Here is a 23,808-nt window from a genome sequence, read left to right as displayed (position 1 = left end):
ACTTAATGACTTGGTCAAGCCTTGATCAGTGTGGTCAAGATACAAGTCACGTGAGTAGCCGAGCCTCGAATATCTTCAGCTACACAAAATTCTTGGTACGGAAAATGCTTGATCGAATCAAGATTGTGTCTAAATGTGAAAGTGAAGATTAGTATACTATTAGTCTTATCTGGTTGTGTTAAAGTGCTTAAATTACGTATATACGCTTGTTCCAATGGATTCACAAATGATAGTATTAGTCTTCTCTGTAGAATTAATAAGATGAATTAATCAGGGGTTAATCTGCTTACCTTAGCACTGAGATAATGACATTTAAAGTCGGCGATTCAGACGGTTATCACCGATAGGCTATAAAGTCCATCTACAATGGCTGAATGCTGGCGACAATTAATTAAACGTCCCGTTTATTATTGTTTTTCTTATAAAAACAAAGGACAAGAGATTGCGCGGTCAAGTACATGGAGAACGACGGTAACTTTACAAAGAGACGAACTATAAAACGTCTTTCGATAACGTAGATCCATAGACTACAAATAGGTGGCGCTAATGCTTTATTTTCGAAGTGATGTAGCTGCGAAAGACATTCTGACTTTTCCAGGCGAACACATGCTTTTGCTAAAACGTAGGCTGTGTAGTATTTGTTTTGTTGATGATGAGAACGAGGAAATGGAGTTAGAATTATACAAATTGAATGTAAAATTTAAAATTACCAACGCCCTTAACAACTCTATCGGGTGAAATCACCCCGACCCTCTTTTCATATATACACAATCGTTAATAGTTTGTATAATGAGAGTTGATGTATAGGACGTGTACTATATTTAGTGCATAATATTTATAATTACCGAACCTTCCATAAAAGTGAAATGACGCAGCATACAAGACAGCCATGTGGCTATACCTGTTAAGGTTTACTCTGTATAGTTCCATGGGAAAGAGCTGGCATAGGTTGGGAAGGGGCCCGGGGGGGTCGGGGGTGGGGTCGCGTGTACTAATTTTGAATGTGGCAAAATGGCCCGTTCCTTGATCAATATGTACATGTGTTACTGTCTACAAAATAACCCGCTAGGAATGTTATAGAGGTTTCATAAAAAGCGAACAATTTTCTCGCGTAAAAACTCATTTAATTGTACTCAATTGTTCAGTTTCTTCAGTTATTGTTAATATTATTCAAAAGTAAATTATAAGCCCAACCATCTTTTTAAGTCTTATAAGTGATAGATAAATCTGTCATTAACAACTTCTCCAAACCGCTAAACACATTATTTTATACCTTTTGCAGGTGCGTATCCAGGGGGGGCGTTGGGGGCGCGCGCCCCCCGGGTAAGAAAAAGAGGAGAGAAAAAAAGAGAAGAAAAAGGGAAAAGGAGGGGGAAAAAAGAAAAGGAGGAGAGAAAGGAAGGGAAAAGAAGAAGAAAAAAGAGAGAAAAAGGAGAAAGGGAGGGAGTAGAAGATGGCCAAGACTTCGGGAAGAGAAAGAGGAACAGTCATAGTTAAAGCGCTGATCCCTATACACAGGGTAGCCAGTGACAGATCAAGGATTACGGAGGGGGTGTGCGCCTCACCCTACCCCTTACACCAACAACTCCATTTTTGAAGTTTTTTCCCCTCTCTCACTAATGTATCTATATAAATACTATATATGGTCTATCATAACGCGCGTGTGTGTATGGACGCCTTAAACAATTGTACAATTGTGCTATATGGAACCAACTGTGGCTGGTCTTGAACTCGACGGGGTCGTCGGGAACATGACGCATTTCGGGAAGGGGGCGACCGCCCCCCCCCCCGAGCAAATTTTCTTTATGACATCGCTAGTAATTTCAAAATAGACAATGCTTAGGTGCAACTTACAAGGCCTGGGAAGTGTCATTTCCAGCGATCTGGGAGGCATTTTCGGCCAAAATTTTTCTTGTACGCTTCGCGCCAACTCATGGTGGCGCTTCGCTTAGATAGTTTGCATACAGGCTTCGCCCCTCCCTTGGCAATTACTCGCTACACGCCTGCTCGAATTTGTAAAGCAAAGAGCAGATATAACATCATATCAGTGAGCATTGAAATGCCTGTTCCACGATGAACAGCCTCAAAAACTGTCTATGTGTGTAGTCGAAGGCGTAGCCCAATTGGATTTGGGGCTGTAACGACTTGCCCGAAAAAAAAGCCAAAATTTTTCGCGCGCTTTGCGCGCGTTCAACATATCGATGCCAATATCATATAAGCAAGCATCGGTCATTACATTGCATGGCTTCGTGTACCTTACGGTCCGTGAAAGTAGCACAGTATACCGCCGGATGCTAATGTAAACAACCAAATGTCTTATGTAGATGGAGAAAAACCATACAGATCCATTTATGTCAAACTCTCTTTTACAGTAGTAATGTCGGCCAATCTTAGAACTTTATTTTAATTACCAATTAAGGAGATCATTTTTAAGCTATTCATTGCTATTTATTTTTCTCTCAGTAGGTGCCCGAAAAAATGGTTGCGGGGCGGGGGGTGGGGGCTGCAGCCCCGCCTCCTACGGGACCTACGCCTATGTGTGTAGTGTTCGGTTTCGATATACCTGATATCGGAAATATCTGCTATTTTTCATTTCCTTCAACCAAGTTTTATAATAGCCATAATAAGAGGTTTTAATATTTGTACACCAATAAATTAACTGTGTCTGAATTTTCCAAAATTTCCTCACCAACATTCTTCATCATACTTTCCTCTACTCGTGCAATTTGTACCTGTCTATTAGGGGTTCAAGGAGGTTTTTCCCTATTGGTTGTCCATAGATTGAATTTTGTGCAACATTATGGGTATGTTTTCAAGTGATTTTTATTCACGAGAAATGTGAATTTTCAAATTCTTAACAAATAATGGGCTTAAAACCTTGAAAAGTGGGGCTTTCGGATATTGTGGGCCGTAACGTAGAATCGCCTACAAAAGCAATGATCCATAGGACATGCAATGAGGTCGAACATGATGTGTGACTGGTGACAATCTTCAAAAAGGTTATGGATGGAAAAAAAATTGAGAAATACTTGGTTCTCAGGCAAAAGTGTACATTTGGTTGGTCATTTTCAAGCCCGAGAAGTGTCATTTCCGGTGATCTGGGGGGTATCAAAGCCAGAAATTTTCTTGTACGCTCCGCGCCAACCGATGGTGGCGCTCCGCTTAGATAGTAATTCGCGCCCCCCGGGTTAGAAAATCCTGGATACGCGCCTGTTTTGTGAGATATCACAGACTGAAGTCTAAATCATCGAGCTACAAGTGTTTCATATTTTGAATCGTTTTGAATTATTAATAACAATGTTTTTACTATTTGGCAGGCGCGTAGCCAGGAATTTGCCAAGGGAGGGGCGAAACTGTAGATTCGGCATTGCAAATTATCTAAGCGTAGCGCCACCATGAGTTGGCGCGAAGCGTACAAGAAAATTTTGACTGAAAATGCCTCCCAGATCGCTGGAAATGGCACTTCCCGGGCCTTTTGACTTGCATCTTAACATTTTCTCGTTTGAAAATACTTGCGATATCATAAAAACATTAAAACAAAATTTGAAAAATATGCTCAAGGGGGGGGGGGGGCCGGCTGCCCCCTTCGCCCCCCTTGGCTACGCGCCTGCTATTTGGTGATGGGTTTTGTAAAATGCTGAATCTAAAATATTGCGGCTCTTAACATGAGCTAATGATGGGCATTTATTTGTTTCGATGCCAACACTGTAAACAATCTACATTGAAAGTATGAAAAAAAAAGCAGGGGAAGGGAAATTACCAGGTTACATATAATATTGGTATTATAATATCACAGATTTACGAATGTCATCTCCAAGATACTTTTAAAACTAGGATATATCACATCTGGAAAATAGTATTTTCCAGGTTTGCGGTTGAGTTGTTCTTGACAAAGATTTCTATGCCTGGTACGCCATAGCTGATGGTTTGGCTGATGTCCCCTTTAAATTACGTTAATTGCGTATTATCTGCCCCGGACTTTAAAGAACAGGGTCAAAGGTCAGTTGGTATGCTCCAGGGTACTCCTAACGTGTTTTACAAGGGCTTCTCCTGTTGTATCTTTGTAGAATGTGCTGGCGACGTAAACACCTATCTGGTCTGATTGGTAGACTGCGAATGGTTCTTCTTTTTCAGTGATATCTTTGATTATTTTGGCCGTCTAAGCAATGGGAAAACAATGTAACAAGAATAAATGACATAATAAATGACATTAATGTGTTAAATTATTATGTTACTGAAAGATATGCGTAATCGTTGTACTAGGAATTTGGTCGGCGATTTAACAAACCGATAGAATGGCCTAGTTGGTTAGGGTGTTAGCTAAATATATATAAAGCGGGAGTCCCGGGTTCGAACCCCGGTAGAGGCTGGAAGTTTTGGCACTGTACTGAATTCTCAAATATACACACACATATATAGATAGATAGATATGTAAATAGTACTTGTATGTTACTAATATAGATTTGCTATACTGCCATATTGTTAATCCGTAATTCTTTCCAAACTATATAGTTACAACCGTTTAGTGTTTAGCGTTTGTGTATCATTCAGTAGTTAATTGTCTTCAAAATTCGATGTAATGTGACGTTATGCTTACTGTACATTAGTTTTGAGATTTGGCTCGGAAGTAATTCTGATAGTGCCACAGTACCGTACATCAAGGGCGTAGGAACCGGGGGGGCTGGGGGGGGGCGCCAGCCCCCCCGGTGAAAAATGTGGAGGGGCGGAAGTATCATTCCGCCCCCCCCGCTTCGCAAGTCAGAAAACCCCTTTTTCATTTCCAAATGAGAAAAAAAATCTCATTTGGAGCACCAAATTGCATCTAAGGCCAGGTGAAAATGCAAAATTATATACAAAATGGAGTGGGTGGGTTGAAGTGTGCTATATTGCACCAAATTGCATCTGAGGCCACCTGGAAATGCAAAAAAAAATCCAAAGGGGGACACCCCCTCCCCTTAGACCCCTCCCCCAGGCCGGCCATCAACTTCAGCCCCCCCCCACTCAAAAGTACCTTCCTACGCCACTGCCGTACATTGAACTAGCCCGGGGTAGTTACGTACTTACGACACTATAGTCTGCATAGCGAACACTTGATAACGTAGTTTTAAAGGATTTCAACGTATTCATTGGCCTTTAACAAATTGAGCAGCACTGTCCATGAAGGTTTGCCCAATTCGCTTCAGTATAATAGTTGCGAATATTTGGGCGATCAAATGCGCGTGAGTAATGCAATAATTAATGGCCTACCTCTTCCGGATCTTGTGCTTGACCTTCCGGCTTAAATGCATTTGCGAATTGATCAAGTCGTTCCTGAAACATTTTATTCGTGACTTCATCAACTTTTTCAGTCAGTCGCACGTGATCCTGGTAATCACGTGATTCAAAAACCTTCATGGGACGCTCGGTTCGAACAGCTCTAGGATGCAAGACGCTGAGCCTGATGAATATATAAATATGATTTTAATATTAGTCTAAACAAAAAAAGGAGGTCAATTTGATAAATTAGTTTTAATTATCGATTTTGCCACGTTTACAATTAAGAATGGAAAAAATTTGGATGTGAAACAAAATAAAATTACATATGAATATTTCAACAGAATTGAATACATATTAACGTAACACAATATCACAGTCAATTCCTTTTATTTAAAAGGTTAGCTGTGTAATGAAGGAAAATTTTCCCCGCACGCAACAACTTCAGCAGAAGACACAGCCAGTCTGATTCATTCGTGTTTAATTAATTAGTATAGTTAATAATTAGACGCTATGTGAGTCGTTGAATCTTCCTGCCATGCATAATGGCTTAATTACATCTCATAAAGTATAGAATATGCATAGGCTGAACGGAAGTTGCGAATATTATCAAGCAATGTTCTTCTGTTTTAAGTTCCTCTGCCTTTATTTCTGACAGGTAACAGGCCCCCCCCCCACACACACACACCACCCCCAAAAGGGTCTCTTGGCGACAATTTACTAGTGAGACATATGTCAAAGTGACTGGACATCCAAGTTCAACATCTAAAGTTATAGATCAATTAGTCTGCTTCTAAAATGGATGGGCCACACGAACAAAATAGTAACCATATACATATTGACTGATCCAGATAGCAGAAGGACGCTGCGCGCGATGCAGTCTCACGGAGCACGCGCCCCTTGAATAAGGGGGAAGGGTCAGGCAGTGCAAAAAAGGGGGGGGGGAATTAACCACTCGTCCGTTAAAACCAACCCACGGGCCTCGTGTGATACTTAGGGTATAAGCGTGCCATATATTCTAGTCTAGATGTGCTAAATATTACAAAATGGTCAACCTATCTCAAACCATGGTTACGCTTGGGTGAATGAGGATTCTCTTGTAGGTTAGTCCAGAGTAGTTTCAAATTATAAGACTTTTGAATGAAATTAGCTCTGCGTGATTATAATGATATTAATGCCAAGCACTTATAAATAAACCTAAAGTGTCTAGTCGGTCCAAAATTAAAACACTTTAGATGTTTACGAAACCCACTTGCGCATGCTCATTTAATGAAAGCACAATAAATTATCAGACTTATGAAATATTATCGTGAGGAATCTTGTTAAAATGGTTTCCAACATCTTTCCATAAGAACACCGTGCAACAACAGTATCTGCATAAATGGCAGACGAGTTGTCAATTTGTCGCTATAATGAGCATGCGCATAAGTTATTAGTTCACGAAACAGACTTCGTTGTATAGTGTGTCGGTTCAACCAGTCAAATACAATAAATCTCCAAAGGGAGAATTAATGAGATGGTCAGCTTATAAAGACCTTCTTGTTGGTACCCTCATTTGAATAAATACCTCTACAAGGAGAAGATTAATTACACAACCATTACCTTGGCCCTAGATATGCTTGTATAATCCATTTTCCCTTAGACGACCAAGAAAATTCTTGTTCCGGTAAGTAAATGCATTGGCTTAAATCCACGTTAAGAGATTGTTGCCTTATTAATTAAATTTCAAGGGAGATTAACTCTAACAGAGGAGATATGGAAGGGTGGGGTTGGGAAAACAAGAAGAAAGGTTAGTCATGTCCTCCCCATGGGCTCATTCAACCTCATAAAATAAGGTTGAGCCCATTCAACCTTATTAACCTGTTTGTATTCTGTGCTTGTATTTGTCCCTTGTAGTTTCTGTAACTTGTCATTCAGCCTCTGAAGAAGATCCTGCTAAGATCGAAACGTCAGGCCCACAATACTTTTTCACATTTCTCTTACACAGGCTCTTTAGTGGATAAAGCAGTTTGCTAAAAGTTTTGTTTTTGTTTTATAAAGATATATCAAATGTATGAAAACAAACCAAACATTGTACGGTCTCAGTTGAGCGTTCAAGTCGGTGGTTAAAGACTCAAGGGCACACTTTGAACCGGAGAAATACTCGTTGAATATTCCGTTATCTGTTAAAAGATACACAAACAAAAGTTAATTTGCATATCTCAGAATCACCAGACTGAGACAATATTAAAGGAAATATAATGTAATCTTTTCATTCCTACCCCTCCCTGCCCCAGATGCATTTCTTAATTATGTTAGAATCACCTATCCTAAGAAAAAAGGAATAGAATAAAATAACTGGAACACTTTAAAGTGATAAATATATCCAGGCAATCTTTTTCTTGTTGTTAGTACTCCTATACCAGGGAGCAAATTTTCTGTTTGTGCCGTCAGAGAAATTTGACCCCAAAACTGTAATCAAATCATGGAAACAGTTACGTTGGGTTAAAACTTCTTGAAAAAGTTCAAAACAAACTGCATATAAATACATGATTGTTGTGCATGCTTTTTGTGTGCATGACGTATGCATGATATTAGCGTGACTCACATCCGACAGCTCCTATAGATCCTATGCTAATGATTCTTCCGTGACGTCGTTCCTTCATTCCTGGGATCAGCAGATGAATGAGTCTTGCATGACCAAAGAGATTAATTTCCATGACTTTTCTTCCCGAGTCAATATCAAGGGTTTCAAATGGAGTGAAAAAGTTGCATACGGCGTTGTTAACTGCATCGAAAGAAGAAGAAGGTAAATTCTAGGGTATACTTAAATGTTATCGGTATCGCCGTCTCCTCCCCCATCCCCTGCCCCCTGCCCCCTTCCAAGATGCTAGACTATGGTCAAATAATGTCCACTGGTGTTCAAAATTCAACAACCGTTACTGTCGCCACCTTCAAGCACTTCTAATCAAAGGGATGTGTTAAAAGTGCGAATGCAGAAGATGAGGATTTGGCTAGTTTACAGCCCACCCACACTTTTCAATCACATCACATCACCTCACGTCCACCTCCCCCTTCCCCAAACAAAATAACTAACTAAATGTATATGTCCCCGCATCCTGGCGTTGTGTAGTTCTAATTTCACGTCTAACATTTGATTTTACGTCACCCACATAATTTTGGACATGCTTATATTATTTTGGATATGTAGGCTTGTTTATACGATGTTTGTTTCTTAGTTACGCTCCATTTGATAATTGTATTCGATTGATTGTTTTTTGTTCCCATATATATTGCGAGAGTTCTGAAATCCTTCGGACAAAAATACTCTCCATGTGCATTCCGTATCACAAATTCCAGTATTTGAATATTTTTCAACAAAAAGCAAATTCGTCAGTGAATTACTTTGTTAAGTGTTCCAATGACATCAGGGCACGCTTTGTAATTTACAAAGAGATTTAATGAAATGTCTAAGGAAAGTAGTTTTTCGTTACCAAAAAGGAAATATTTCTGATTTATGTAAGCGCCCGGGGTGGGTGGCACCGTTGAGGTTTTCACAAACTGAGGGCCCTTGTGCCTAGTTCCCACCTCCTGGCTAAGTACTGCCCATTATACTATTGCTTCAACTTACCCAAAATGTCGATTTTGCCGTCTGTTTTGAGTATCATCTCCACAGTAGATTCGATACTATTCTTGACGGTAAGATCAATGGAACAAACAAACAAGGTATCGTCCAGTAAATTCCCTGCCATTTTCTTAATAAGTTCGCTTTCGTCATCAACTCGTACTGCTGCCCATACTTTATAACATTTTCCAGGGTCCTTGGCGTACTCCATTGCAATATGAGTACCAAGTCCAAATGAGCAGCCGGTGATGAGTACAACTTGCTTGTCAGCCATGATTCCGGCTGTGTGTTGTAAATGAAAGAAAGAAAACTGTTTATAATCATGATACTCGTGTTTTGACCTAGAAAAGAAGACGGGATCAATAAATTAACCATTAATTTGGTCAATTATTTCATAAGCAACCATGTAGAGTAAAACGAGAACCTAAGCTGATCTACCGTCAGCCCCTTTTCATGTTCCAGACTCTCCTATGAATCTCATACCCCAGCTCTATCCATTCCATTCACGTCCCACAACCCTCCCCTTCCCCTCCCGTGAAAAGAGCAACAATACAGTTGTTCATAGGAATGGTGTCATGCATTTTTCGAGCAATCTTTATCTCCACATGGATGCTTGGAAGACACTGAGTCGATCAACGACTTGATTTTAGTCAAAGTTCTCATATTTTCTCCACAAGAGTGACAGACAAAACAAACAAATCTATTGGTCATAATACGGTACAACCATGATATGTTAAACTGAAGAACCAAACAAACTTGAGACGAGGTGTAACTGGCCCAATACTCACACCGACTCTAGCGATTAACAGAATAATGTACACTACTGCAGGTCGATATTTTAATAAGGTAGGAGATTCACTCTCTTCTAACCCCGCCACCTTAGGTATCGCCCAATACTCACCGCGACTCTAGCCATAAAAAGGTTAATGTACACTACTGCAGGGTGATATTTCAATAAGGTAGGGGATTTACTGTTTTCTAACCCCGCTACCTTCATTCTACACCATATTTTCGCCAACATTTCATTTAACGAACAAGAGCCAATACTATAATCATTTATATAATTTAAAATAAAGAAAAAAAATAATTGATACACGTCAAAATATTTTTACGTACTAGGTACTTACCTAAATACTTTTCTCAGATTTCGTTTTGTTTAAATCTTCTTAGGGAATGTCTCTGAAACAGAATCTGTAATATTTTTATATTACAAAAACCCAGTTGACGTATATCTTCCAAAGTGTTCGCATTGCAGAGAATATCTATATATATATATATATAGACAGAGAACCTTGACATGTGCGGTGAAGTGATCGAGGCTATACTGTAAAGACTATATTTTAACTTGAGTAATACTCATATACTCAATAACTCAATAACTTGAGTATAAATACTCAAGGCAGAGTCTGTGAATAATAAGGGTGTTATGGTGTGTAGTCTATAGTCTATTGATGAGTGCTAGATCATTTCCAAGGGGCAATATTTGTTTCAGCGAAATAATATAAGAGTCGTTGAACAATTTGGAGTGTTCCGTTGATGTGAAGTTCTGCTGGTATGTATTTAAAGTAATCAACAATGACCACAAATTTAGCACGCAATTAAAGCCTTCAATGTGATGAGAAGTTTCTGCGGGTATGTATTTAAAGAGTTAGGGGTATTGGTCAGGGGGGTCGAGATTGGTCTGTAGGGGCGCTTTCGACACTATCTAAGCGGAGCGCCACCACAAAAGAAAATCTCTGCTCTGTTCAATTTTAAGGATGCTTATAAGTTAGATTATGCCAACAATGTTGTTTATAGGATTAACTGTCCAGACTGTGATTCCTTTTATGTCGGAGAAACTAATAGACGGCTTAAGGATAGGTTCAACGAACATCTAATGATCTCCTTTGGTGGTCAGAAAGGCGCTATTAACCTTCATTGTACTGCGCATAAACATCATCTGCCTACTTTTGTTGACCATTGTGCCACTATTGGTAATGAACCCCAGTGGTTCAGGAGGAAGATTAAAGAGAGTCTCCTAATAAAAGACTTAAATGCTGACCTTAATAGAAATGTAGCGAGCTACGGGTTGGAGCTATTCTAATCCCTATTTACTTTTTATTGCTGGTTGTTCTATTCATCCCTAAGTTAAAAATATTCACTAAAAAAAAATTTTGCTGGTTGTTCTAAGTTTAAAAGTTTTTAAGTTTCTTCCTAGTTTAAAAATCACTCATGCTTATCACTATTGTCGTCCTTGGATGTATATTAGCCCTTGTATTTAATTGATCTTGTACTTTTGCCTAACGATGGAGTGGTGACCACTCCGAAATATAGCAGTATGTCGTTGTTAAAAATATTCCCTTGTTTATCTTTTATATTATATATATATATATAAATATATATATATATATATATATATATATATATATATTCATACAAACAGGAATGTTCAGGTACGCATGCACCCACTTTTTGATATTTCCTTATCATTCCCAGTTTAACTTAAATTTTCAAAACTGTTGATTGTGTTACTTTTGATTGTGTAATTTTTGTATCATAACATTTTATACTCTCCTATTTATCAATTGTATTTTATGCTATTTATATTGGAGTAAAGTAAACTGCAACTGAAACTGTCGCAACATAAGACGAATTACGAGTTTTGGTTCGACTGAGCAAGTCACCACGCAAACGCATCAACAGATGTACGTTACATCAACTTGACGACTTCAGTAGGGATCCCAGTTTGCCAATCGGTGACACCTCCAGAGTATTCTAGTAGCATTCTACGTTGAAATGTGTTTTTTCTTCTTCTTTTTGTTGACGTTATGCGATAGATTTGGTTTTTAAAATTACAGCACGCACGTGTGTTCAGAAATACATATGTATATACTTGAGAACTATAAAATGGAGGTCATCGCTTCAGCTAACACCTCTACAGTCACTCACGTTTTCATTTTTAAAGATTCACACGGGTTACCGATATCAATTTTCCATGCAACGATCTTGAATGAAATTCGAATTCTGTCAAATTAACAAATAAATCACATCTTAAACTTGAGAAAAAAAAGAAAGAAAGAAGAAGAGCCTCCGAAAGTTCGATGTAAAGAATTATTCTTTCAGAGTTTTAACTATTTATCGCTGTCGCCATGGCGATAGACGTTTTATCACAAAAAGAAAATGTATTCGAAATGAAGAAGTATTCTATTACCATTGGCTCTACAATTTGCACAAAAAAATTTTAATGAAATTATTGTGTACACCCTCCTTTGCGCAAATGACAGGTATAGGCTACATTTGTTCGTTTGCTGTTGCAATTTCTATTTCTAGTTTGGGTTTTCGTTTTCCATTTTATATTTTGGAGGTGCTTTCCTTCACACAATTTATGAAGACCAGTGTACGTGTAATTACATTGTGTGACGTAATAATCGATATAGTCCAGTCGATTTATTATATAATTTTTCATTCTGTCCTTTCTGATCATAGACGTCATCACTGGAGATCGATTTTAACGTGATCATTTATTTATTACGGTACGCTGCCTTCATTGAGTAAGAACTTGACGTTACGTTACGTAATGTCCTAGAGGTTTACCGATGATAGACATAGCGGCGTGACGCCCCAGAGTTGAGATCCTTATAAGCCTCGAGCAACAACAACAAAATAAATAAAAAAGCGGTGCACACAGCTTATTTCGTTCAAAGGTGACCGTTTAAATACCGTCCAGAAAATATGTGAATCGAATCTCATTGCCCTTATGCGGTATCGCAATTACTCGCTTTAGCCCACCCCCACCCTCCCATGTAATCATTGGTGCCGGACACCCAAGTTAAACACTATTAAAATAAACTAGCGTGCATACTTGCGCAATTTCCATTTCAATTTGTACACCTGTTTTTAACTCGAGATGATCTGTTAGAAGGCCCCTTTAGGCTACAGTACAACACCATTTTAATTTAAGATTAAGTGAAAATAAATTGATCTTTCCAATATCGTACACTTATTTCGCATAATTGGTAGACCTATAAGTAATACGAGTAATGCAGACCTTTCGCAAGAGCCACTAAATTAATTATGAAACTATAATACTTAAGAAAATGATGGCTGCATTTGTATAACTTTAACATTCTCTGCAAGCAAATATAATAAAGCATAACCTATTTTGTTAGATTCTTGCATGTTTAATATCTCGAGAAAGTCGTTTGACTATTGGTTTAAAGGATCACTCTTTTTCAAATGAAACACTAAATAGTTATCCTCAAGCCACGAAAAACTTCTACAATAACACCGCAACTTCACAGCGAATGTAGTGGATTCCAGAAGATCCAAATCCGAGTCCATAAATTGGACTCGAGTAGTAAAGCCCTGGTATAGGTTCGATGATTTATTTCACAGTAATTCGTCACAGCTTCGTATTGTCTTTGTCAGACAGGCTGCATGGAGGATCCGAAAGTGATGATTTCTAGCAATACTGAGGTTAGAGTTGGAGTTGTCTCTCTCTATGACATAAAAACAATACATTTCAAGCTATATTTGTCTTTCTATGCAAATGTACGACTTTTACCTAATGAGAACAAACGTGTTATCCTTCTATCCATGCAATAGACCACATATGCTTGCCCCATCCACCGCTTTTGGCAGGCACAAAAAAAAAAAAAAAAAAAATGGAAACTTGGTATATATCTTGTGGAGTATTATTTACGAAGAACCCTATAGGACCTATGGGGCCCTCTTGACCTGGAGACAATGGGCCTTGGCAACTCCGGTCGCTTTGGTCCTCGTCTCATCTTCTTATCGGGTAATCCGGCACTGATAATAAACATGTGATACCTTCACAGCAGACACACATACGTATAGAGGAATGACCTCGATTTGTACAAATATATGATTATGAATCCTGGCAGTCATCTGGACTGTTGTGATCATCAATGATGATTAAGACTGATATTTACAAATCTTTGGGACCAAAAAACAGTCATTTTATATGTTATTATTTTGTTATGGTAAAGACCAGTAAACACAGTCTAGTAAAGCATTTGCATGAATGACAAAGAAAAAGCAAATTTGATATGAGGAAGGCTACTCCAGATTTGTTCAAATGATAAATCTTAACCGTTCTACTTTTAAATGAAAAAAAAAATGTCCACATATAAAAATATAAGCCAATATACTGGTATGAATTATGAGACTATACACGATTATAAATATACGAAACTGGCTTAAGCGTCACACTTAGTGTAAGATAGTGCATACAGTGCACCTGTTTGTGCTAATGACGTCATTGTGAAGAAATCCGAAATTTCTTCGTCATCCAACGGAGAGAGAAATCAGAGGTAAACTAAAATAATTTGTTGTGTTCCGTGTATGTATATTCTTCAAAATAATTCAGTCGAAGTGTGTTGTCTGCTTCCCAAACATGACCTAGTAGCCACCAAAATGTCTTCTGAAATCCTTAATTGTTCCTGTAAGGAGAAAACAAACATACATTTACGGGAATTATTCTATTCTAGTTTAACCGCATCCGTAAGTTTCAATTTAACTTTCATTAAGTTCTTAACCGATCTCAATAGATTTAATAAATGTATTTGATTGGTTCCCATTAAATTTTCGAAGTCAAAAATTTCATATGAGAAATGTGTGACGTCACCATACAGGTATTGTCTGTCTAAGAGTCATATCTTTACCATTACTCGCCGTTATCTGTCGTGACGTCAGAGGCAAATACAACAAAAGAAATTCTGATCAAATGTTTGTATGTAAGACTAATCTATTCAAATCTGTGCCAGAATTTCAGAATTATATATAACTTGATCGTTAGGATACGAGATGAATAAAGTGTGCCGGGATATTCATGATGGTACGGGAATGTTAGTTTGTTTCCCGCTCACAATTTATTCGTGTAAAATACAAATTACCAATATAAAAACTAATTCGTTCAAACAATCTTGTTTTAGTTTTTTTTTTGTCCTCTTTTCCTTGAAGCGGAACTTTAGTATTCGTTCCGTCTTAGGCATGATGCATTTCATTCGAACTGTTATAAAAGGATTTCCTCTTTTTGCTTTTGTTTTTCAGTGGTCGGATTAACTGAGCGCATGTATACAGTATCAGACTGAGGTAAGACTACCTCCTGGATTCAGATAATCACAATGTCTTCACCAACGTGTGCGTTCATCATCTATTCATCAAAGTATGCATGAATTTAACTGCTACATTGTTATTTAAATTAACAGCTATACTCCCATACGGAAAAGATAAAACACGTGCAGGCTTGTCTGTGTACACTGTACGTCGGCTTTCAGTGAATAACCTTTATATGCAGACGTTAACTTCACCACTACCTTCAATGGGACGATAGGGTTGAGTGTGGAACAAGTTGTTTGTTATACAGGATCTATTTTTGGGTTTCTTTTCTTAAATAGAAACTTCATTTGCACACTTCGGAATGGTTTATCTTCTCCACAGTTTTGGTACTGGATTATCTTCATGTTAGTACCAATATAATTTATGGACAAATGTTACTTACCGCGGTTTCCAGTAGAACAATATTAATATAACCGAAAACAATATTGCGTTTATTCCACATGAACATGCTGTTGGAGAATATAGTCTTGTTTAAGTCAATGCGAACAATTCTAACTCGTGTAACAATATGGACTTTTGGAACTAAATTCAGGATTTTCGGAACTACATTCAGGATTTTCGGAACTACATTCATGATTTTCGGAACTACATTCATGATTTTCGGAACTACATGCAGGATTTTCGGAACTAAACTCAGGATTTTTTTATCTAAATTCAGGATTTTCGGAACTACATTCAGGATTTCCGGAACTACATTCAGGATTTTCGGAACTACATGCAGGATTTTCGGACAAAATTCATGATTTTCGGAACTAAATGCATGATTTTCGGAACTAAACTCAGGATTTTTTGAACTAAATTCAGGAATTTCGGAACTAAATTCAGGATTTTGGGAACTAAATACAAGATTTTCCTGCGTTCTCGGAGTGGTTGAAAATTCATAACGAAACCTGCGTAGATCAATGAGCTGCTTATGGCAACCCTTTGTCCAGATAAGGAGGCTCCCTGCCCAGTTTGTAAGTATCTTGTTTTTACAAGTTAGATTAGGCCTAGTCTGTTTCGTATATGTCTACTAAAGTTATTCAATGATAAATCTAGTATCTTAGTGAGGCAAGCTACAAAACAGATATTCATAATAAGTGCACTTTAAAAGTATTCTAACCACATATATTCATAGTTATAACTATTATGCAAGTGATGTAACACACACATCAGGGCTGAAATTTTACGGTCGTCCGATTGTCCGAGACGACTAAAAATTCTTTTGGACAACCAAAATCGCATTTGAGGTTGTCCGACGGACGACTAAATTGTTTGTGGAAATCTTTAAATTGCTTGCGTCAAGCGGACACAAACTTTTTGTTGTTGTTGAGAAACAAACCAAACGTACACTCTCACCACTAGGTCAACGGAAAACATAACAAAACACATTTTTGAATGAACATCTTTCATTATTTCTTTTCATAAAACCACAAACTTCTTCTGACAAGAATCAAAAGTTCTTCTGACAAGAATCAAAAGTTCTCCCACTCCTACAGATCATTTAATTTGTTTGAAAATAAATTTATCATAACAATCAACCGCAAGGTACAGGGTTAACAACAATCCATTACGGAGATTTTCATGCTAAAAATAGACAATGATGCGTTACCAAATTTCCATTGATTTGATTGGCTAATAGTCCCTCCCGATCGTCTGGAAACATTCTTGCATTTGCAGTGCTCAATGAACACGAAGTAAGTTGTCTAAGAACAATTACTTGCAACGTTACTTTCCCATGTGCAGAGATAATTAAGTTATGGCTATCGTAAATTATGTGTGCACTCAAATATCATAACGTTAGGCCTTGTTGTCTCATATTTTTACGTACATTTTGACAACAATCACTGGTGGTACGAAGATGCACTTGAATTGTTTCTGAGACTATCACGTAATATTGTAATCATTGTTTGATCAGAAAATGTTATGAGTTGAGACAATCTATGAATTTTGTGGGAAGCTAACAATCCCTGATTCTGAAAAGGATATTTCATCTCACAGTATGTTTCTTTTCTCTGCATTAAGAGTTGCTAATTTAACATGCGCATTCATACTACAGTAGTTTCTGTTGCAATTTTTTTCGCGGTCCAATTGACCATGTGCTTCAGTAAATTTTATTTTGATGCAACATTCGTACAACATTCAAACATAAATACGATGTATGTTACAAAATATTTAACAGTGTAAATGTTAAAGATTGTTTAGACATCCCTTCAAACCGTGGAATAAGACCGAATGAGAATGTTTTTTCCACATTCTGGAGCCAATATACCTTGTTATGTAAATTACAAAATTTAATTTGGTCTTTTTTCCCATTTTTATTCGGACAACCATTTTTTCCCCCGGACAACCACATTTTGAGTTTAGGTTGTCCGTAGTGTAGTTGTCTCAGCCACATATATTCATAGATAGGCTAAGTTAACGTGTTTCGTATGTATTTTAAGCCACTGATATTCATCGACACATCCGTTATGGAAGGGGTGTAAGCCACAGATATTCATAATTAAATGTGTCTCGTATGTATTTGCAGGATTTTCGGAACAAAACTCAGGATTTCCTTGCGTTCTCGGAAGCTTGATGGATTCATAAAGGAAAATAACTACAGGATTTTCTTGCCTTCTCGGTGTGATTGGATTCATAAAGGAACCTGCGGATATCAATGAACTAAGTTATGGCAACCCTCTGCCCCGGATAAGGAGGCTCTCTGCCCATACGCCGTACCGAACACAAACAATCAAACGGTGCCATTTTGAATTCCCTTGCCCTGGATATTTACAAGGGATATCTTTATTTCCAATCTAAGTTGTGTCGGATTCTATCTGTCAATCGTGGTGATCGTCTGGTCTTTTACTTCGCTGGTCCGTGGTAAGTAGGTAGGGACAGTAAGGGGACCGAGGGGGAAGGAAGGGAACAGATGAGGAAGAAAAACCGTGAGTACACTTTTCCTATACTAAATGTTCCAGATCGTCTTACTAACACTGGGAGAAGTCGCACTCAAACAATTTAATTACGTACATTGAGACCGCATTTGAGACCAAATTAAACAGATACCAAACAAAGCTTAATGTATTACAAATCCCACCGTAATTATAAATAATTATTTGTCCAACTAACTACGTATGGGCAAGATTAACCATTTGTTCTATAGATGAAAAAGTGTGTTTAAAACTCTGACTTATGTAAACAAATTTTTAAACAATTTTTTAAGCATATGACTAATTACAAATGTGAAATGAAACATATTTAATCAATGCAAAAATTGCTTTATTTACTTATTTTTCATTCCCATTACAAATCCCCATAACTTATCTCGCGGATAAGTGGATCAACTTAAACCAGCGATTGTAAGACATCTGACATTTCGTTCTCCTTTAAAGGCATTGAAGACTCGCCCAAGTTGCTTGCAAGTGAAGTTTTCTTCTTGTCGATACAAAATGCAGACAGTAATGAAACGTAATACCTTATTATCTTAATATAGACCTGAGATGTCCATCGCTGCTATGTACACTGTGTTGTGGGTACAGTAGCTGTATGTATTGACTGTACACTAGTGTCCAATTACCGACGGTGGCAAGCTGTGTGTGTATTTTCTGGGATCGATGGTGGTTTCTAACACTTCTGTTACACCTCATTCAAAACTAGGTCAGATTACCGGCATGAGACGTTTCTTTGTGCGCGAGTCTTCGCACCCTTTAAGAGTGAACAAATATTTAGCGGATGCATCTACACTTTGATTTCAATCTCTCCACGCTATTGAAATTTGAAAACCGTCACGAAAGTATTTATTTTTTAGTTTGCCTCGTAGCTGATCACTTGTATCTTTATCGCTAATGGCGAAAGGAACAAATTTAGGGTTTTGCTGTACACCACTTTTCAAATTTGTTGTTTTACTGCAAGGGCACGTTTGTAAAGAATTTGTTTTTGGGGAACATTATCATGTGCCTGAAGGCGCTACTATGACATTACGTAACATTTTAAGTTCAGTAAAGATTTTTTTGTTGTTGAAACATCTAATACATTAAAAGACCTAGTTTTCAGCGAAACGGTACATAATGCTTAATGGCATTCCACTACACCTTATCTTCCCTTCCTGAAAAGGTATGGCTTAGATATAACTTTTGCACTTGTGCATCAAATGCAAAACAATTGCCAACGTAAGCCCACGAAAGGGATAATACAGTCAGTGTATTTATAAGTACAAACGCAATACCGAACGGCAGTTCCATACCTGCCGATGTCGATTCCATTCTCGATGCGGTATTGACGGTATCGCAAAAGAGAAGTACCGATGCATTTCTGAAACCCGTTACACTAGCTACAACGCATTCTGGAAATAAAGCCGTGTCAAGTTCAACTTACTATGTCAATATACAGTTAAGTTAACTGATTATCACAACATGTTTTATGCTTGTCACAAATTCTTTGTATTTATGTAAAAAAAGTAGGCCTATTAATGTTCTATTGTTGTAGTACATATATTCATAGATCTACGATGTATGTTGTAGGCCACAGATATTCATATATATACATATGTTATGTTAGTGTTGTAGGCCACAGATATTCATAGATACATCTGTTATGCAAGTGTTGTAGGCCACAAATATTTTTAGATAGATATGTTATGTTAGTGTTGTAGGCCACAGATATTCATAGATATATATGTTATGCAAGTGTTGTAGGCCACATATATTTTTAGATACATCTGTTATGCAAGTGTTGTAGGCCACATATATTTTTTAGATACATATGACATGTTAGTGTTGTAGGCCACAGATATTCATAGAGATACAGGTAATGTTAGTGCTGTAGGCCACAGATATTCATAGATACATCTGTTATGCAAGTGTTGTAGACCACATATATTTTTTAGATACATATGTTATGTTAGTGTTGTAGGCCACAGATATTCATAGAGATACAGGTAATGTTAGTGTTGTAGGCCACAGATATTCATAGATATATCTGTTATGCAAGTGTTGTAGGCCACATATATTTTTAGATACATATGTTATGTTAGTGTTGTAGGCCACAGATATTCATAGATATATATGTTATGCAAGTGTTGTAGGCCACATATATTTTTAGATACATCTGTTATGCAAGTGTTGTATGCCACATATATTTTTTAGATACATATGACATGTTAGTGTTGTAGGCCACAGATATTCATAGAGATACAGGTAATGTTAGTGCTGTAGGCCACAGATATTCATAGATACATCTGTTATGCAAGTGTTGTAGGCCACATATATTTTTTAGATACATATGTTATGTTAGTGCTGTAGGCCATAGATATTCATAGATACATCTGTTATGCAAGTGTTGTAGGCCACATATATTTTTAGATACATCTGTTATGTTAGTGTTGTAGGCTACATATATTTTAAGATTCATCTATTATGTTAATGTTGTAGGCCACAGATATTCATAGATATATCTATTATATGTTAATATTGTAGGCCACAGACACTCATATAGACTTATGTTATATTAGTGTTGTAGGCCACAGATATTCATAGATATACCTGTTATGTTAGTGTTGTAGGCCACATATATTTTTTAGATCCATATGTTATGTTAGTGTTGTAGGCCACAGATATTCATAGATACATCTGTTATGCAAGTGTTGTAGGCCACATATATTTTTAGATACATATGTTATGTTAGTGTTGTAGGCTACAGATATTCATAGATATATCTATTATATGTTAATGTTGTAGGCAACAGACATTCATATAGACTTATGTTATGTTAGTGTTGTAGGCCACAGATATTCATAGATATAGCTCTTATGTTAGTGTTGTAGGCAACAGATATTCATAGATATAGCTCTTATGTTAGTAATGTAGGCCACATATATACATATATACATCTGTAATGTTATTGTTGTAGGCCACATATAATCATAGATACATATGCGATATGCTATATGTTAGTACTGTAGGTTACAGATATTCATTGTTACATCTGAAATGTGGATCTTGTACGCTATATTTATAGATAAAAAATATGTAAAGTGCTGGAAGCCAAACATATTCATAAGTAAGTATAACCATGTTAGTATTCTAAGACACATATATTGATAGATTAATCTGTTCTTTATGCCATATATATTCATAGATACATATGATCCGTATGTATCCTAAGCCACAGATATTAATAGATTAAGCTGGTATTTAGGCCATACATATTCATAGATAAATGTGTTTTGTATGTATTCTAAGTCACAGATATTCATAGATCAATTAATAATGTAAAGTGGTGTAAGCCGCATATATTCAAAAGTAAGTTTGTATGTGTAAGTATTCTAAGCCACAGATATTGATAGATTAAGCTGTTATTTAGGCCAACATATTCATAAGTAAGTATAACTAAGTTAGTATTCTAAGCCACAGATATTGATAGATTAATTTGTTCTTTAGGCCATATATATTCATAGATAAATATGATCCGTATTTATTCTAACTCACAGATATTCATAGATAAATCCATAATGTAAAGTGGTCTCAGCCACAGATAATCATAGTAAGTTTATTTATGTATTCTATGCCACAGATATCGATAGATTAAGCTGTTATTTAGGCCATACATGTTCATAGATAAATATGATTTGTATGCATTCTAAGTCACATTCATAGATAAATCCATAATGTAAAGTGCTGGAAGCCAAACATATTCATAAGTAAGTATAACTATGTTAGTATTTTAAGCCACATATATTGATAGATTAATCTGTTCTTTAGACCATATATATTCATAAATAAATATGATTCATATGTATTCTAATTCACATATTCCTAGATAAATCCATAATGTAAGGCGGTGTAAGCCACATATATTCAAAAGTAAGTTTATATGTGTAAGTATTCTAAGCCACAGATATCGATAGATTAAGCTGTTATTTAAGCCACATATATTCATAAGTAAAACTGTAAGTATTCTAAGCCACAGATATTGATAGATTAATCTGTTATTTAGGCCATTCATGTTCATAGATAAATATGATTTGTATGCATTCTAAGTCACATTCATAGATAAATCCATAATGTAAAGTGCTGGAAGCCAAACATATTCATAAGTAAGTATAACTATGTTAGTATTTTAAGCCACATATATTGATAGATTAATCTGTTCTTTAGGCCATACATATTTATAAATAAATATGATTCATATGTATTCTAATTCACATATTCCTAGATAAATCCAAAATGTAAAGTGGTGTAAGCCACATATATTCAAAAGTAAGTTTATATATTTAAATATTCTAAGTCACAGATATCCATAGCTTAATCCAAAATGTCAAGTGGTGTTAGCCACATATATTCAAAAGTAAGTTTATATGTGTAAGTATTCTAAGCCACAGATGTTGATAGATTAGGCTGTTATTTAGGCCAAACTTCATATTCATAAGTAAGTATAACTATGTTAGTATTCTAAGCCACAGATATTGATAGATTAAGCTGTTCTTTAGGCCATATATATTCATAGATAAATATGATCCGTATTTATTCTAACTCACAGATATTCATAGATAAATCCATAATGTAAAGTGGTCTCAGCCACAGATAATCATAGTAAGTTTATTTATGTATTCTATGCCACAGATATTGATAGATTAAGCTGTTATTTAGGCCATACATGTTCATAGATAAATATGATTTGTATGCATTCTAAGTCACATTCATAGATAAATCCATAATGTAAAGTGCTGGAAGCCAAACATATTCATAAGTAAGTATAACTATGTTAGTATTTTAAGCCACATATATTGATAGATTAATCTGTTCTTTAGGCCATACATATTCATAAATAAATATGATTCATATGTATTCTAATTCACATATTCCTAGATAAATCCATAATGTAAGGCGGTGTAAGCCACATATATTCAAAAGTAAATTTATATGTGTAAGTATTCTAAGCCACAGATATCGATAGATTAAGCTGTTATTTAAGCCACATATATTCATAAGTAAACCTGTCGGTATTCTAAGCCACAGATATTGATAGATTAATCTGTTACTTAGGCCATACATATTCATAGATAAATATGATTCATATGTATTCTAAGTCACAGATATTCATAGATAAAGCCATAATGTAAAGTGGTGTAAACCACATATTATCAAAAGTAAGTTGATATATGTAAGTATTCTAAGCCACAGATATTGATAGATTAAGCTGTTATTTAGGCCATACATATTCATAGATAAATGTGTTTTGTATGTTTTCTAAGTCACAGATATTCATAGATCAATTAATAATGTTAAGTGGTGTAAACCACATATATTCAAAAGTAAGTTTATATATGTAAGTATTCTAAGCCACAGATATTGATAGATTAAGCTGTTATTTAGGCCATACATATTCATAGATAAATTTTTTTTGTATGTATTCTAAGTCACAGATGTTCATAGATAAATCCATAATGTAAAGTGGTGTAAGCCACAGATATTCGTAAGTAAGTATATATGTGTAAGTATTCTAAGCCACAGATATTGACAGATTAAGCTGTTATTTAGGCTATACATATTCATAAGTAAGTATAACTATGTTAGTATTGTAAGCCACAGATATTTATAGATAAAGCTGTTATTTAGACCATACATATTCATAAATAAATATGATTTGTATTGTATTCTAAGTCACAGATATTCATAGATAAATCCATGATGTAAAGTGGTGTAAGCCACATATATTCAAAAGTAAGTTTATATGTGTAAGTATTCTGAGCCACATATATTGATAGATTAATCTGTTCTTTAGGCCATATATATTCATGGATAAATATGATACGTTTGTATTCTAAGTCACAGATATTCATAGATAAATCCATGATGTAAAGTGGTGTA

At 36.2% G+C, this 23,808-nt stretch overlaps 1 protein-coding gene and 1 long non-coding RNA gene across 2 annotated transcripts; one reads left to right on the top strand and one right to left on the bottom strand.

Annotated features, from left to right (window-relative positions):
* Nucleotides 1-2,284: 2,284 nt before the first annotated feature.
* LOC139960445 (retinol dehydrogenase 8-like) lies at nucleotides 2,285-10,326 on the bottom strand. The gene is made up of 6 exons (XM_071958808.1): nucleotides 9,985-10,326; nucleotides 8,864-9,139; nucleotides 7,841-8,020; nucleotides 7,319-7,415; nucleotides 5,248-5,437; nucleotides 2,285-4,159 (listed from the first exon to the last, which is right to left on the bottom strand). The coding sequence occupies exons 2-6, from the start codon at nucleotides 9,129-9,131 to the stop codon at nucleotides 4,001-4,003; spliced, it is 894 nt and encodes a 297-aa protein (XP_071814909.1). The 5' UTR covers nucleotides 9,132-9,139; nucleotides 9,985-10,326; the 3' UTR covers nucleotides 2,285-4,000.
* Nucleotides 10,327-15,675: 5,349 nt separating this feature from the next.
* Nucleotides 15,676-17,782, top strand: LOC139960423 (uncharacterized). Its single transcript, XR_011790513.1, has 2 exons — nucleotides 15,676-15,933; nucleotides 17,487-17,782. It is a non-coding gene; the product is annotated as an uncharacterized lncRNA (long non-coding RNA).
* Nucleotides 17,783-23,808: the final 6,026 nt, after the last annotated feature.

Source organism: Apostichopus japonicus, chromosome 19 (assembly GCF_037975245.1).
Source record: "Apostichopus japonicus isolate 1M-3 chromosome 19, ASM3797524v1, whole genome shotgun sequence".
Classification (NCBI taxonomy): Eukaryota; Metazoa; Echinodermata; class Holothuroidea; order Aspidochirotida; family Stichopodidae; genus Apostichopus; species Apostichopus japonicus.
This window is presented reverse-complemented; position numbering and strand designations above follow the sequence as displayed.